The 17,608-nt window shown below is 46.8% G+C and overlaps 1 protein-coding gene across 41 annotated transcripts in view; it reads right to left on the reverse strand.

Annotated features, from left to right (window-relative positions):
* The window catches only part of rims2a (regulating synaptic membrane exocytosis 2a), a 1,202,647-nt gene that overhangs the window by 375,256 nt on the left and 809,783 nt on the right, over positions 1–17,608 (reverse strand). For 25 of the 41 annotated variants that reach the window (XM_038810037.1, XM_038809989.1, XM_038810036.1 and 22 more), the window contains 2 exons: positions 8,433–8,516; positions 1,739–1,816 (listed from right to left, as the gene is read on the reverse strand). The exons of 15 other annotated variants lie outside the window; for them this stretch is intronic. In XM_038810037.1, the coding sequence (XP_038665965.1) occupies positions 1,739–1,816; positions 8,433–8,516 (162 nt within the window). The remainder of the gene's footprint in view (positions 1–1,738; positions 1,817–8,432; positions 8,517–17,608) is intronic. One more of the 41 variants, XM_038809990.1, reaches the window with a different exon arrangement.

Genomic DNA, 17,608 nt, shown 5'->3' on the forward strand with positions numbered 1-17,608 from the left:
CTATTTGAAAGTCATTTAAAAAAGGAATTCGTAGACAATTTGACGCTTTCAAAGAATCACTGAAATTATCTTCTTGCTTAGGCAAACAGCTCGCAATAACTTTAAAAGTCAAAGTCTGAAAGTGAAATATGAATACAGGGAGACAGTGAATAGTTCAGATCAAAGTATAGATGATTCAAGAAAAGGAGAGAGAGAAAGAAATCCAGCTAATGATCCAGCCCAGCTCCAGCTTCAACTAAAAATGGCCGAACGAAACTTACAGCTATACTGTTTCATATTTATCTTAAGCTATCTAATCACACCCCAATATAATCCTAATTGGTTTGGGTTAGACTCAAACACATCTGATTTGTCCATCTTTAATATGTAACATTAGTTCTAATTGTTTTGTATCTGCATACTGTGTATGTTAAAGAGGTTTGTGCTGTTATCAAGACCAGTTTGAACTGGTCTTTTGCTGGCTTAGCTGTTATAACAATAGAGCCTTCATGCTACCTTGTCGTGCCAATCTGTTGCTATGGATCCTGCCCTGTCCTTGGGGACTGTCTTGAAAAATATATTCATTAAATCAGTTAAAGTGTTTGTTTTAATCTAGTAAAGTGAATTATGCTGTGTAATGCTGTTTTGTAAACTGTTATGTTTTGAGATGACCTGAGAGTGTTGAAATAAAATGGGTAAAACTGGGGCTTAATATTTATCCTCAATAACTATCCTCCACCTATTAGGTGTGTCAGGAAACAGTTGGCCTCCTCAGTGCTGCAGTGGAAACTCATCCTGAAATCATACAACGTTAGCTTGCTGCCATGTTAGCTTAGACTGATTTAATGTGAGCTCAGATTATTGCCATCATGGCTGTGGGTACCAGTGTTAAAAAATGGTTTACAGCAGTTCTGTCCTGCAACAGATTACTAAAATTGCTAGGGCAATGCCTCAGGGGAGTGACAGTGGATCCATGAAGTATGACTCTACTGTTTTCTTTCAGGATGACAGCATTCGTGTGGTTAGCATAAATGCTTCACAGCTCCAGAGTCCCAGGTTCGATTCCCGGCTGGGTCACTGTCTGTGCGGAGTCTGCACGTCCTCCCCGTATGTGCGTGGGTTTCCTCCGGGTGCTCCGGTTTCCTCTCACAGTCCAAAGATGTGCGGGTTAGGTGGATTGGCCATGCTAAATTGCCCGTAGTGTCCTTAAAAAGTAAGGTTAAGGGGGGGGGGGGTTGTTGGGTTATGAGTATAGAGTGGATACGTGGGTTTGAGTAGGGTGATCATTGCTCGGCACAACATCGAGGGCCGAAGGGCCTGTTCTGTGCTGTACTGTTCTATGTTCTAGATGTGGCTTTTATTTTTGCATTGTGGCCAGGAAGATGCTGGTATGATTTGGTTGAGCTCTTCATGAACAGCTCACCAGAAAGGTCGCATAAGCAAATGAGACATCCAAAATATGTTCAAGGACCTTTGCCCGAAATTGGACTACTAATATTTAATAAAAACATCTATTCTACCTTGTCAACAGGAATAAAGCAACATAAAAGGCAAATCCATGAATAACTGTTTTCTACATTTTTATAGCACTTATATATTACAAATCTATATATTATAAATCTTTTTTGATTTCCCCAGAAATAAGAAGTGTAGTTCAACAGCTTCAGAGAATCACCAAGACATCCCACTATTGAAGGGATCTGGGATAATGAACCAGTTAATCACACTTCACATATAACCAACGCCCTGGGATCAATACCTCATTTCCTCAGCAGGCTCATTCTGTTCAGCTTCTGAATGGGATTCATGGTCTGGCACCACTTCCACTGTCTCACTCCTTTTGGAGTAGGAGCAATAGGAAAGAACAAAACAAACCACATCACTGACATCACTGGTTGAATTAAATGGGAAGAGGAATCTAACTAGAGGGAGTGTGGGGAACTGGAAAGAAATGCATTCCGACTAGGAAACAAGATGGCAATCTACTTCCTACTAAACAAAAAGAGGCTTTTAGGGATTTGACATTAGTTAAGTAGGTTTTATCTATAGTTGTTATATGCTGGAGGGCAGCAATGAGCTTGATGTAAATTCATTGCAGCAATTACTGTGTTTCACTGTACAATTCGCTGACAGAAATAATCCCAAGGACGAAGCCTCAGGCCAACAATATAAAGTATTCGCATGTTCACTGCAGTTGAGTCTGACAAAAGCTTGTTCAAACTTAAAAAAAAAATTTTTTTAGTTTATTTTTTTTAAATTTAGAGTACCCAATTATTTTTTCCAATTAAGGGGCAATTTAGAGTGGCCAATCTACCTATCCTGCACATCATTGGGTTGTGGGGGTAAAACCCATGCAGACACGGAGAGAATGTGCAAACTCCACAGTGACCCAGGGCCGGGATTCGAACCTGAGTCCTCAGCGCCGTTGGCAGCAATGCTAACCACTGTGCCACCGTGCTGCCCAGCTTGTTCAAACATTAGGATATTTTTATTTTAAAACCTACCGAGATGATTTGCAATCTTTGCCATTCATGTTGGTAGATTCTATGAATGTAGGGATTATTTTCCCACTATATCAAACAGGTAGGCGTTCAAGTCACTTGCACCATGGTTGATATATTTTTGAAGCTGTAGATGATGTGTAAAACAAATGGCTAATGGTATTTTAATTACAAAGGTAATTTAATTCCACTTCACCCGTAAAAACTTACTGTTGTTGATAACCTCTGTTATTCAACTTTGAAACGTATACCACATACATCAGGACAGAAATGTTTGGCCAAGACGTTGATTCATAGAATATTGCAAACTGCGCAACAAAAATTGATATCGGAGTTTCCTGGCATTGAACTATCTTTCCTCACGGGGCAAGGTTTTTGTAACACACCTGGTATATTCTTTGTTTGTTGACTGAATGACTGTCTAAGCATTCTGCCTCTGCAGGGGCGGTGCGGTGCGCAGGAGACTGGGACTTTCCGATTTTATCCCATCACCCTCCACAAAGGTGATAAGAAATGCTCCATAGTTTTCAAAAGAACCAGCGAAGACAGACACAACTGGCCTTTCTGATGTGAGTCTTCCCAATGGGTGTCGGCAGGCTATTCGACCATGATGCAGTGTAGGAGCCAAGCTCAAATCTGTCTTCACTTGGCATCCACACATGTACATCTGTACTTTCAAGCAATAACACCGAGCTAGTAATACCAGCAAATTGAGTATAGAGTAGAACTAAGACATTTTGCGTCCTGTGCTCTGTATAGCCCAATGCACATTACATTCAATGGGTCACAACCCCTGGTTTAGAGCAAAGCAAGCAGAAAATTGGGGTTCCAACGTTACTGCTCTATTTCACCTACCACGGCTGCGGATATACCACTCTGGGTACAGAACCTCAGTAAATTATCTCCCATGTATGAACAGTGTGGGCCATCAAGGTAGCTTCATTTTTATTCAAACAAATAGTCGTTGGATGTGATGTTCGCCTTCAGGTACAAAACACTTCTGGTTTGGTTGGCACTGCTTTAAGAACCAGCTGAATTAAAATTTTTGGGTTTACTAATCATCCATTACTCTGGGTTCAAATTCAGAATCATCCCACTGGAATGAGAGAAAAACTACATGCAAAGCAAATGTGAATCGATTGAATCAATTAAAAGTGTGCGTGTGGCTCAATGGTTAGCACTGGGACTGCGGTACTGAGGACCCGGGTTCGAATCCCGGCCCTTGGTTACTGTCCGTGTGGAGTTTGCCCATTCTCCCCATGTCTGCGTAGGTTTTACCCCCACGACCCAAAAGTGTGCAGGTTAGGTGGATTGGCCATGCTAAATTGCCCCTTAATTGGAAAAAAAATAATTGGGTACTCTAAATAAAATTTTAAAATGTGTGCGTGATGAGATTGCAGGGACCAAAGTTAGAAAACGTCTGGATAGCTGCAAAAGACATCTCAACCCATCAACAAACTTACCAAGGCTGAATGGATTAAGGAAAAATAGCCAGGATGAGAGGAAAGGAACCTCTTTGTCTCACCATGTGTCTACAGAAAAGTGACGCTATATGACCTAGCCTCCTCTTCAATGACTGCTGAGATTGCGGTGGTTTGCCATTTTCCTGTGTCACTCTACAGCACCCAATTCATAAGTCAGTATTGCAACAAGAAGATTTCAGGCCACAGCTGACTGTCAGTGCATGCCAGACTTCATGGCAGCCACAGGGTGTCTTGATGGAGCCTGGCATCCTACCCTCAGCTGATTCAAACCATGAGAAGCCAGGTTACTGCAGTCATCCTGAAGTGAGTTTGCCAAAATCCACAGAAATGATTGGTGCCTGTGGATTACCCTGGCATGCTTTTTTTCACACAATACAATGTAAAGCATGGCATGCTGCGATTAGGATGCTTCTGAAAAACTTTCCACCATAAGGTTAGACAGGCATTCACATATCCTGATGATGTTACCATGGGCCTATTGCTGAAGCAATCATTGGCAAGAGGTTTCCACCAATGTCTACCAAAGGTATGTATGTAGCTTTTCTTTGTAAATGTTGAGCACAGACCTCCTGGTGGGCTAGCTAACCTGCCTGACACATTTTCAATTAATTCCCTTTACATCTGAACGTGTCAACTTATTGGAATTTTGGAAGGAACACTTCTAATGCAGGACTGTCAGACACATTTTATATGGCCAATAACATGAACACCCTGGGACTTTGCACGGGCTGCATTCAACAAATGTTATTACAACACACTGACATAGAAATATGTACATGTGCTCCGTATTTTTGGAATGTAAAACAAGTGCAATATATACAAATTTTTGGGCATGAGGTCCTGCGCCTTATCTGTGCCAACAGTATGGCCATCGCCATATGTGTCCTCACTGTTTTTAAGTGTAGCTGACACACACTTAAATTTAGAATTGGATAAACTTAAATATGCAAAGATGTTTCTTGCGTTTGTTCTAAGACCTTCTGCAAACTCTGTGAAAACTATGTGAAATGTACAATGTGCAAACTAGTTAATCCAGTTCTGCAATTGTCTAAGTAGCCTTAAAAAGAACTGCTGGAGGTTGCTGCAGAAATGGTGAGGAAAAGAGTTCCAGGGCACTGGCTCAACAATCCCTGGATTTTCTTTCACCCACCTCCCAGGACACCCCACTGAAGAAGCAGGCCGACATCCTGGTGTCAGGCAAGCTTCCTGAGCCTTGAGCCGAACTATAAACTCCTGGGCGAGGAGTCAATTGTTGAGGCGGGTGCAATTCTCTTGATTGTAGGATTTGCTGAGGGAGCTGCTGTAATGTGTACATGATCCATGGTCAGCAATGGTTATAGCTTACAAATTCTTGAGGTGTCTGTCATCTTCCCCTTGTTGTCTATTCACCGACCAGAGAAAATAGCCTTTCACAAATTGCTCACTGCAGAGCTCTACATGTTGCTCCTCTCCCAGAATCATATCCACTCACTTACGTTGCTGCTGCTGCACTACACACCAAAACAACCCCCCAATTTTCCTGTCCCTCTCCCCAATCAAAGCCGCAATACCCCAAACTTCCTTACGCCCATGAAAATGTTATCCGTGGATTCTTATTCCCCGATCTCCCCTACCACTTTTCCCTTCCTCTTTCTCCATTTCCTTGCCTCAATCTTCAGAGCACCCCCAAACCATTGAATCTCAATCTCTCATCACAATCGCTTGCCCCTACACTACACTGCTGGGCTCCAGTTACCTGCCCCATTCCCAATCACCTGTCCCCACTCCTCACAGGACAAATCGCCTACCCAACATCCACTGAATCCCAATCATCCGTCCCCACACTTGAACCCCCACCGCCAAACCTTAATCGTTTGTCCTCACCCGAACACCCACCCACCCCAAATCCAAATCTCCTGCCCCGTTCCCACACCTCAAGTCCCAAAATCATGTCCCCACTTTCCCACTATGTATCAATTATCTTCCCCCTCTCTCATCCCCCATCACTAAGTTCCAGCACCCTGTCCCCACACAATTCCATTCCAGGTCCCAGTCATCTGCCCTCACCAAGTTCCAATCACCTGTCCCCAACACAACCCCCAGTTTTAATCGCTTGCCTCACAACCCTTTCCTCCAACTCCCAGCTGCCTGTCGACTCTGTCTTCCCTCCTCGAGACAGGTCTGCTTGAGACATTGTATTTGCCAGATTTCATTGAGCATGAGAGAAACTGGCTGGCCAAGATATACTGTGGCACCCTTCCCGCACTCACTTTTGCATACTACAAAGAAGCTGCTGTCTTCTTTTGTGCATGGACTTCAGAGGCCTACCACAGACCTGACAAAAAGATCGGGCAAATGTTAAACTAGTGGGCATTCAGCAGATATTCAATCGACATCAGATTCGCTGACTTCTACTATCCTCAACATAGGGTGTTAAGAAGAGTAAAATCATCTTTAAGGGTCTAGTTTTAATGCCAGGAATTATTTAAAGTAAGTTTTCTTTTCTGCTTTAGACCACATTTCATTAAAATAGTTGACATGCAAATTTGCCTGAAATTTCCACAGGTAATTTCCTGGCCTCCTCAATAAATTCAGAATATCAATGGAATCATGGTGGAAGTGGGAAAATTGTCTGAAACGTACATAGAAAATAGAAGAAGGCAGAGGCCATTTAGCCCTTTGAGCCTGCTCAGCCATTCATTATGATCATGGCTGATCATCAAGTTCAATACCCTGATCCCGCCTTCCCTCCCATATCCCTTGATCCCTTTAGCCCCAAGAGCGATATCTAATTCCTTCTTGAAATTACACAATGTTTTGGCCTCAGCTACTTTCTACGGTAGTGAATTCCACAGATTTGGTGAAAAAATTTCTCTTCACCTCAGTCCTAAAAGGTTTACCTCTTATCCTCAAACTATGACTCCTAGTTCTGGACTCTCCCACCATTGGGAACATTCTTTCTGAATCTACCCTGTCTAATCCTGTTAGAATTTTGTAAGTTTCTATGAGATCCCCTCTCACTCTTCTAAACTCCAATGAATATAATCTGAACTGATTTAGTCTTGCCTCATATGGCAGCCCTGCCATCCCAGGAATCAGCCTGGTAAATCTTCGCAGCACTTCCTCCATAGCAAAAATATTCTTCCTCAGATAAGGACATTAAAACTGCACACAATACTCCAGGTGTGGCCTCACCAATGCCCTATACATTTGCAATAAAACATCACTATTCCTATCCTCAAATTCTCTCCCAATGAAGGCCAACATACCATTTGCCTTCTTTACTGTCTGCTGTACCTGCGCGCTTACTTTCAGCGACTGATGCACCAAAGTCTCACTGAGTATCCACCTCTCTCAATTTATAACCATTCAATTGAATGTCCTTCATTCAATTAATAATCTGTCTTCCTATTTTTGCTACCGAAGCGTATAACCTCACATTTATCCAAATTATACTGCATTTGCCATGCATATGCAAACTTACACAACCTGTCCAAATTCCCCTGAAACATCGCTGCATCCCTCTCACAGCTCACCCTCCATCCAACTTTGTACGATCTACAAATTTGGAGATAATACATTTAGTTCCCTCGTCCAAATCATTAATATAAAAAGTGAACAGCTGAGGTCCGAGCACAGATCCCTGTGGTACCCCACTAGTCACTGCCTGCCAATCGGAAAAAGACTCACTTATTCTTTCACAGGATGGGCGTCGCTGGCAAGGCCAGCATAATCGCCATCCATAATTGCCCTTGAACTGAGTGGCTTACAAGATCATTTCAGAGGAAAGTTAAGAGTCAATCACATTGCTGCGCATCTGGAGTCACAAGTGGGCCAGATCAGGTAAGACTGGCTGACTTCCTTCCCCAAAGAACATCAGTGTACCAGATGGAATAGTCTGACAATCGATGGTAGTTTCATGGTCACCATTACTGAGTTTAGCTTTCAATGCTATTTTTTTTCAATTAACTGAATGAACTGAATCCATGTCCTCAGAGTATTAGACAGGGTCTCTAGATTACTAGTCAGTGACTTTACGGCTGCGCCACTGACGCCATTCTTTTTTATGGATACTGCCAGTCTTCCGCCAATGTCTGGAATTGTCTCTTTTCGACTTTTAAGATCACTTTAAAACAACCTCTTTGAGCAAGCTTTTCATCACCCTTCTTAATATCTCCTTTTCTCAGAATCCATTGTGTTACTGTGTCTCTGTGAAGTGCCGTGGGATGTTATTCTACATGAAAAGTGTTACATATTAGCGAGCAAATATTTCGAAGCAACGTATTGAGCATCAAGGGCTACAAACTACATGGTCAAATACTGACGAGCATTTTGCAGCTAATTGGGCTGGTCTACCAATTCAATTTCCCCATTCAGACATCCTGGAAACACAACATGTCCAGCATACAGCAACATGGATAGAACTTTTAACCGTTTTAACTACTTTGGGGGTGTTGATGGGGAGCTAGCTAATGTGGACCTCGGGTACCTGTCAGTGTCAGTGGAAGGTTGCTGAATTTCTATCCTTGGGCAAGCTGTTCTTCTGTTTGCTAAAGAGAGCTGGCTGTTTAGTCAATAGACAGAACAAGATACATTGTTAGCACAACACAAATACGAACTTGCTTAAGAAGCAAAATGGGATTTCACATTCTTTACACATGGCATGAGAAATTGGATTATATTTTAACTGCAAAACAGTGAATGGATAATTTAACTGCAAACATGAATGCTTGAATTAATTGAATTACTTAAGTTGCAGTTTGTTCTGTAAAAAAGTCTGTACTTACCTTGTTCTATTATATTTCAAATGGGACATTTACACGGAACATATAAAAATTGTTCTGAAACTTATTTATTTAGAAGCTATTTTTCTATCACTCTAAACTTTCAGATATCCTATTAATAAGTAAGGGCACAGAAATGTCTTCATATACACTCTGATCTATCTTAGCTGGCTTGACTGGAAAAACAGGTCAAATGTTTGATAAGAGGAGGGAGGAAAATCAGGAAGGTGGGTCAATATCTGCATTTCCCAGAAGCAGATGAAATACTAACGTTGGAAGTGGCCTGGAAGCAATTTATCTTACACTTACTGAGCTGGTACCTGGCACAGAGCCACCGACAGATTTTTGTTTATAAAACACGGATAAGATAAAAATGAACAGCGCCAATGATATGTGATTTTATTCTGTAATGCACCTTACTGAACACCCAAGCTTTGTTGCTAAGGAAGAATAATTACACCATAGTGTAATGTGACATTTCCGCAAAGGGTGACCAGTTGAGAAACTCGTCAGCACTGCAGGCATTTGATACAGATACAATGCCCCATGAACAATTCTTTCAAAAGATCCGGTAATTGGAATTCTCCTTCAATACAATTAGTCTAATTGCTAACATTGATTTTATTTGAGCAAAATATCATTCGGGCATGGTTATTACCAACCTTCTGACATGAGATGGCTTTTTAAACAGCTATAAGTTTAGCTGCTGTGATAATCCATTCGTTTATGATGCAAGAACTAGGAGAATCCACAACAACATTTCACAGATCCCGATGAAACTGGTGGAATTTTCCCATCTTGCCCGTGGGTTTTGTGGAAGCTGGCAATGGATAATCCAGTGGCAGGTGACAAGTCTGAAACACATTGGCTCCAAAATGGTCAGCAATTATGCTGATGGTGGGTTGGTTATTCCCTCGCCTAGTCACATGAACGGCATTCACGTTCATCACCATCTCATGAATGCTCATTAAAACATCTGCTCGCCGGAATCTCGTGACACCTTACAATCTTACACCAGGTCAGCAGGACGTTAAGGCAAGGTTGAAACCCCCATGGCACTGCGCTGGTCTTGTTGCAGTGGACGTCACACTGTTGGGGCTATAGGCTTGCTCTCCTTCTGCCTACGTTTCCCCAGCATGTTAGCACTGTGCTGTGGTACTCGTGCAGGCCAGCACTTTCAGAAAAGAACATTTCGACTTTGGTTATAAGTTGCAGATGATGAAGACAAGGGGGGTTATGGGGAAGGAACCCTGTGCAAGGGCTGTAAGTGGGTAAGGGAGCATGATGGAAGGTCAAGGGGCAAAGATGTGGAGGAGGATGGGGACAATGGATGGCAGAGTGTAAACAGAGGGGTGGGAAGCTGGAGCTCAGAATAGGTACATGAAATGCTGACAAAGGGGTCATAGATCATAGAATTTACAGTGCAGAAGGAGGCCATTCAGCCCATCGAGTCTGCACCGGCTGTTGGAAGCAGCACCCTACCCAAGGTCAACAACTCCACCCTATCCCCATAACCCAGTAACTCCACCAACACTAAGGGCAATTTTGGACACTAAGGGCAATTTAGCATGGCCAATCCACCTAACTTGCACATCTTTGGACTGTGGGAGGAAACCGGAGCACCCGGAGGAAACCCACGCACACACGGGGAGGACGTGCAGACTCCGCACAGACAGTGACCCAAGCCAGAATCGAACCTGGGACCCTGGAGCTGTGAAGCGATTGTGCTATCCACAATGCTACCGTGCTGCCCCAGGGTCGAAGGGATAACACATGTTTGAATGGAAGGGGTGTATGGAGAGTCTGGAAAAGGAAGTGGGGGGGGGGGTTTAGTGTAGCATAACGGGTTGCACAGAGACTTAGAAGTGAAGGGGCAGCTTTGAAGGGGGCAATGTGGAACTTGTGATCTGGGATACTTGGTCAGGTGTCACAGAATACAGATACAAGGGGCTGGTTTAGCACAGTGGGCTGAACAGCTGGCTTGTAATGCAGAACAAGACCAGTAGCGCGGGTTCAATTCCCGTACCGGCCTCCCCGAACAGGAGCTGGAATGTGGGGACTAGGGGCTTTTCACAGTAACTTCATTGAAGCCTAATTGTGACAATAAGTGAATATTATTGGGCAGCATGGTAGCATAGTGGTTAGCACAATTGCTTCTTAGCTCCAGGATCCCAGGTTCGGTTCCCGGCTTGGGTCACTGTCGGTGCGGAGTGTGCACGTTCTCCTCGTGTGTGCATGGGTTTCCTCCGGGTGCTCCGGTTTCCTTTCACAGTCCAAAGATGTACAGGTTAGGTGGATTGGCCATGCTAAATTGCCCTTGGTGTCCAATATTGCCCTTAGTTTTGGGTGGGGTTACTGGGTTATGGGGATGGGGTGGAGCTGTGGGCTTGGGTAGGGTGCTCTTTCCAAGAGCCAGTGCAGACTCAATGGGCTGAATCGCCTCCTTCTGCACTGTAAATTTTATGATTCCATGACTCCTGTGGCTATGTGGACCTCATAGTCAGATACCAGAGGTTTAAGACAGTCCATGGGTGCACAGGGCAGGCAGCAGAATAAATCATTGAGAGCATGATGTACTCCAGAGTGGCCCATAGTTGTTGAGGTGGATATTCCGACTCTCCCCCTCCCCCACCAAGCTCATCACCCGTGACACGCCCATGCTACAGAGGAATAATGCACAGTTTGGTGCGCAGGCCTGTCTCACAGTCACTGTCCCTGGGTTTGGCTGTCTCTGTACTGGGTAGCAGATGGAATGGTGATGGTAACTGGAAGAATCAGCAGCTTGTAGATTGGAAGCACACAATAAAGGGGACGTTTGTGAAGCTCTCCTGGGAGGCGAGGTGGGGGGATTCCACTTGGTAGGTGACTGTACAATAAAGCCTGGGGATGGGGTCGGTAAAAGTCCAAATGGGGCATGGGCTCCTCACAGGTAATGGGTTTGAGGGAAGAGGTGGGGGAGGGAACAAGTGTGGGATCCAGTATTACTGGGGGAGGCTGCAGAACAACAGGAGGAACCTCCATCTTTGCATTGCGAGGTTCGAGGTATGTCTCTGGCAAACGGATAGAGAGAGGTTGGGCGGGATTCTCTGCTCCTGAGGCTAAGTGTTGATGCCGTCGTAAATGCTGTTGCGTTTTACGACGGCGTCAACAGGCCCTGAGGTGCAGCGATCCTGAGCCGCATAGAGGGCTAGCATGGCACTGGAGCGCTTCAGGCAGCTTCAGCTGCCGATACCGGCGTCAGAACAGGCGCCACGGGTACGCGCATGCGTGGAACGGCTGGCGCGAGTTCGGGCGTGCGTGCTACGGCCGGCACGAATTTGCCCAACGTAACATGGCGGAGAGCTACAGGGGCCCGGCGTGGAGGAACATAGGCCCCCACCAGGAGAAGTCCGCCCGCTGATTAGTAGGCCCCGATCGCGGGCCAGGCCACAGGATCCCCCCTCCCTCCCACCAGGCCGCCCTCTGCAACACGAACGCAGAGGTTCCACCAGGTAGGACCACACGAGAACGGCGCTAGCGGGACTTGGACTAACTTGGCCGGCACTCAACTCATCATGTAGAGCATCCCCCGACGAATGCCGCGCCGGCGCTAATGGTGCCGATTCTCCGGTCACCAGAGAATCGCCGTCGGGGCAGCATCGCGTGAATCAAGCCCCCCCCCCTGAGATTCTCTGACCCGGCCCGGGGTCGGAGAAGAGTGCAGTTGTGGCTCAGGGGTCAATTCTGCGAGCGCCCTCTAACTTCTTGTCCCCGTACGATTGAACAGAAGTCTACTTGTAGAGAAAGCCTCCTTGGGAAGAACGTTACTAAATGTTAATGCCTTCATTAACGCTGTTAGAAGGATGCTCAGAAATCACTGACTGAACATCACAGTGGCTAGAATGTAGACTTTGTTGGTGCAGAGCCCCATTTCGGGAGCATTGAGCTGAGTTACGCTATGCAATATCCGTCGAGGCCACACTTGCATCATTTCCTGCACTGGCTGCAGGAACAGGACTCCTGGATCTGGGCACCATTTTTAAAGGCATTCTTGATCTTTTGAACCCCTGAGCTACCCACTGCAGCCTCCAGACCTCCCCAATGCACCCAACATACTTCTTTCAGGTCTTCGAGCCATTCCTCACCCCACCTCTTGTGGGCAAGGCAACCTGGGCCTGACCCAGGCATGGGCAATGTGACGCCTAAGCACCTTGAAACTGCCAGCCTGGCAGTGCCCCTCCCACCCTGTCAGTGCCAGGGTGGCACTGCCACGGTGCCTGGGTGGCTGTGACAAGTTGTCAGGCTGGCAGCGCCAAGGCTCCTGGGTGCCAGCAGAAATGCCAGGATACCACCCGGCCCAGAGGCCAACTTCCGTGCATCTCTAATGGCCTTGGAGACCCCCCCCCCCCACCCCCCGGGTGCCATTATGCCTTGTCCACATTTATGTGGATTGGTGTTAAACGTTACCATGGTGAGATTCCATTGATCTTGCGTGACATTTCGAGCATTGCAAATCTCGCGAGAGGCCTCTCGCAAGATTCAATGGCCTTGTCGGGTCACCAAGTCTGGTGCGACAAGGCTAATAAATCGCGCCCTGTAAAAGCCATTAATAATGAAAGAAATATAGCTGAATTATACATGGCATTCCATCAATGAAGGCCAGCCACGTGTTCACCAGAAATGGCATTCATAACGGGCCTCAGGGCATCCACAAAGTGACCATAAGCAACTTATTGGTAATTACTATGCTCTGTCAGAGATTGAAGCACAGAACCAGGTTGGGTCATGCATTTAATTTACATCTCATCATCCCACGCAGTGCTCCAGAAGTTATATATCTAGGGTGCCATCTTGGTCACCTAAATGTGTGTGCCAGTGTCTCAGGGACAAGGTTGATCAGGCCAAATGGAAAAAGTATAGGCCCTCACAAGTGGTGCCGTTTTCATATTCTGGGCTTCACTGTCTTGAGTCTTTAATCATTAATGTCTTCAATGTTTCATTTCCAAGAGTGGCAAAATCAGAAATGGATCCAGGACTCAATGCTGGTTTTGTCAGGGTCCTAATGTAATGAAGGAGGCGAGGGAAGGAGTGCTCTGATACAGCAGGAGGCCCTGCATGAGGGCCATGGTCAAGGGGACAGAGACCATGAACAAGAGGGTCAGGAGACACAGACCATGAACAAGAGGGTCAGGAGACACAGACAATGAAGGTGACTCGCCAGATCTAGGGAATATCTTAGAAGAGTCGCCTCTTACATATAAGTGAAGGATAATGCTGGGCACGTCTGCACTTTTCCTGAGATCTGGTAGATCTTTGTGAAGTCTTGAGGCCACGTGGGGCTGGAGGGATCAACAGGGGACCTGTGAAACATCTCAGTCCACAACACATTAATGCATAAAGGAAGCCATAGATGCTTTTAAGAGGAAGGCACATCAGAATATCAGGTTTACTCTGGACGACGATAGCCAGGCTGAGATTCAGTGACTGTCGCCATATTAATCTTGCCAAGAGTGCAGGTTGCAATAGACTGCACCCATTTGGCTTGGTGGGTTCCTCAGCAGCAGGTCCTAATGTTAATAAACCTCAAAGTCTACCATTTCATCAATGTACGGCTGGTGCATGATTATCGGAAACACGTACTGCAGATTGTGCACAGTATACTGGGGGTTGCCATGAGTACTACATCCTGAGTCACTCCCAGATGCCTGGGATTTGCGAGGCACCAGTGCATCTGCAGAGACGGCTACTTGGGGATAAGGGCCATCCATTGAAATACTGGCTGATGGTTCTGATGTGTTACCCTCAGTCATTCCAAGGAGAGATACAACACTGCACACAGCTCCACATGCGCCGTTATAGAGCAAACCATAGGGCTTATGAAGATGTGCTTCAGATGCTTGGCCCGCTCAGGTGGCTCACTATAATACACACCCAATAGGGTTTTACACATCATCACAGTGTGCTCTGCCCTAAACAAGCTGGCAAAGTAAAGAGGTGATTCCCTTGCCAGAGATGAAATGGAGGATGGTGACAGTTCATCGGAGGATGAAGCTGTAGAGGCCCAGAAAGCTCAGGAGGCTGCTGAGACTAGTACGAATATGCTAATGCCATAGAGGAGGCAAGACATGGGAGAAGTGCCCGTGACACTTTAATTGTTAACCAGTTCCAGGAAAGGCATATGCCACATTTCATCTAGCCCTCAATGACATTCCATTTCATCTCAGGGGACGTCCAACGACTCGCAGTGAGAATGAGCCCACTTGCATATTCTGGCCTCATGAATTGCAAGGCTGTGATCTCTGCTTTGATCTGCCGTGCTCTGTGAATGCCCTCGCTCTGGGAACTAAGAGTCCACTGATGGACGGGAGCGATGTAAGGGAAGACCTGAAGCATTCGCCGCCAGATATGTGAACACTGCTGCAACGGAGATGAGGACATGGCTCGGGATTATCACTTCCTGTGCATGTCCAGTCTTCTGCCTCTACTACTGGGGTGACACGAATGCTGTTAGAGTAACATTGCTGAAGAGCTGCCCTCATTCAATGGTGTTCCATGAGGAAGAAGCGCTTACATCACACACTTCAATTAAAACTTTGAACACACCTCTCTGGAAGTACACAATGGGTGGGGGTGGGGGAATGTTCAAGTGAGGTTGACACCTAATCAATGCTAATTTCAGTGGGACACTATCACTGAGTGGGTGGTTGGCTAAATCACGATATAAGAGGCTTCCAAAGTACAAACTCACAACGTCTTCGATTTACCAACACATTCACATAACCGTAAAATGTATTCATAGAAGTGCACTTTCTTTACAGTAGCAGAACACCCGTGAACCAAAAGTAACTTCAAAATTTCTTGGGCGGGATTCTCTGTAGCCGAAATCAAGAATGGTGATCGTGTGGAGAATGCTTCCCGACGCCGAAATTGGGGCAGGCGCCAGTTCACAATGCTCCGCCCCCTCCAAATCGGCATCATTGGGACGTGTGCCACGAGCAGCACGGTAGCATTGTGGTTAGCACAATTGCTTCACAGCTCCAGGGTCCCAGGTTCGATTCCCGGCTTGGGTCACTGTCTGTGCGGAGTCTGCACATTCTCCCCGTGTCTGCCTGGGTTTCCTCCGGGAGCTCCGGTTTCCTCCCACAGTCCAAAGATGTGCAGGTTAGGTGGATTGGCCAAGAAAAATTGCCCTTAGTGTCCAAAATTGCCCTTAGTGTTGGTTGGGGTTACTGGGTTATGGGGATAGGGTGGAGGTGTGGGCTTGGGTAGAGTGCTCTTTCCAAGAGCCGGTGCAGACTCGATGGGCCAAATAGCCTCCTTCTGCACTGTAAATTCTATGAAATCAGTCGCAACCTCACTGGAGAGTCATCAGCTTTCCAACCCGCAATACTCTGCCTCCGATGGACCGAGTTCCCGACGACGCGGGCCCTGTGTGGTCCTAGCGGTCGGGAGCTTGTCATGTTGGCTGCAGACAGTGTCTAACACCGCCACACTCGGCCGAGATCCATGCCGTTGGCCGGAGGGCTTCTGGTAGGGCTGGGGGGGGGGGGGGGGGCAGTGGGGTTGGGATGGTCAGGAATGTGGTTCGGCATGGCCGGTGCCATGTTTTCTGGTGCGACCGGTCAGTGTGTGGGGGGGTGTAGGCGTGCGCGGCTGCAACTTGTCAGCCCTGCGCATGTGCGGCCCGGGACCCTGCGAGTTTCTGACCGTTTTCCACGCGTTCCGCGAGTGTTTCACACGGCGCCGCTCTTAGCCACAATTTTCCCATCGTGAAACACCACTCCGTTGGCATCGGCATTTAGCCTCAGAAATGGAGAATCCAGCCCCTTAACATTTCTAACCCTACCACTATGCCCGAGTGCAACCCCAAGACCACGCTAAAGGTGGAGGCATTCCGTTGATATGCGAAGGTTTTGTTGCAGGTCCTCTGGTAACCCAAGGCCTGAAGGGCCCCGGCCTGTTAAGTGTCTCCCACTCAGGGAAGATGCACCCTCTTTGGCCTGAACAGCTGGAGTGGATGTTTTCGCAGGCAGAAAGGACTCTGAGCGGCTGGACACCCTTGGGAGTGTCCTGAGAGGAGTCCCCCGGGGCATTGCTAAGCTCGCTGCTCATTCTCCCTTTGGGTGCCCGAGGGTCCTGTCCTGACTGCTTGAAGAGATGTTGCATTTGGAGGGAGGTCAAAGTGCCTGGTATCCCTGTCGCCTACATTTTGCTTCTGCTCCTCAGGGTGTGTGGCCAAGGAGGATGGGGTCGATCGCAAATTTGGCAAAACCACTGGACCAAGGTCTCCATGGCGGTCGCCAACCTTTCATTGGTGGCTTTGAGGTGCTCACATGTTGGAGCCGTGACATCCGACAGAATGGGGATGGATTCCTTCACTGTTTGCTTTAGTTTGCTGAGTGACTGCCGTATCCAGGACTGAGGTCCCGCCGCCTGTCACTGCATTTGCAGCACTGAGTTGTTGATTGCTTATAGGGGCTCATCATCTGACACCGACTAAGTGGGCGAGTGTTCTCCAGCAGCTCTCCCGAGTACGAGAGGCCTCGGCTTCCCTTGCCTATGACTGCTGCAGGGATAGGTGTTCTCCAAAAGTGACCCTGTGGCTAATCTAGGGCTAGGCCCCATTGAGGTGTGTGTCTCTGCACTGGTGCACGTCAGCTCTGTGATGCTTCTTCATGAGCTTCTTCTTCTGACTGGGGCTCGAACTTGTGGGCCTCGATCGACTGCTGCCTAGAAGATAGAGAATACAATTTCAATTCTTGTGTTTGAGCAACAAGACTGCATGTGACTCACTGAGGATGCGATGAACTGATGGAGCTGTGATTCATTTGAGGTTGGGCAGACAAACTGATCTCCCCTTCCCCACAGGAACGATCCCTGTCCTCCTCAGCCAGTTCAGAGG

Source organism: Scyliorhinus canicula, chromosome 10 (assembly GCF_902713615.1).
Source record: "Scyliorhinus canicula chromosome 10, sScyCan1.1, whole genome shotgun sequence".
NCBI classification, from domain to species: domain Eukaryota; kingdom Metazoa; phylum Chordata; class Chondrichthyes; order Carcharhiniformes; family Scyliorhinidae; genus Scyliorhinus; species Scyliorhinus canicula.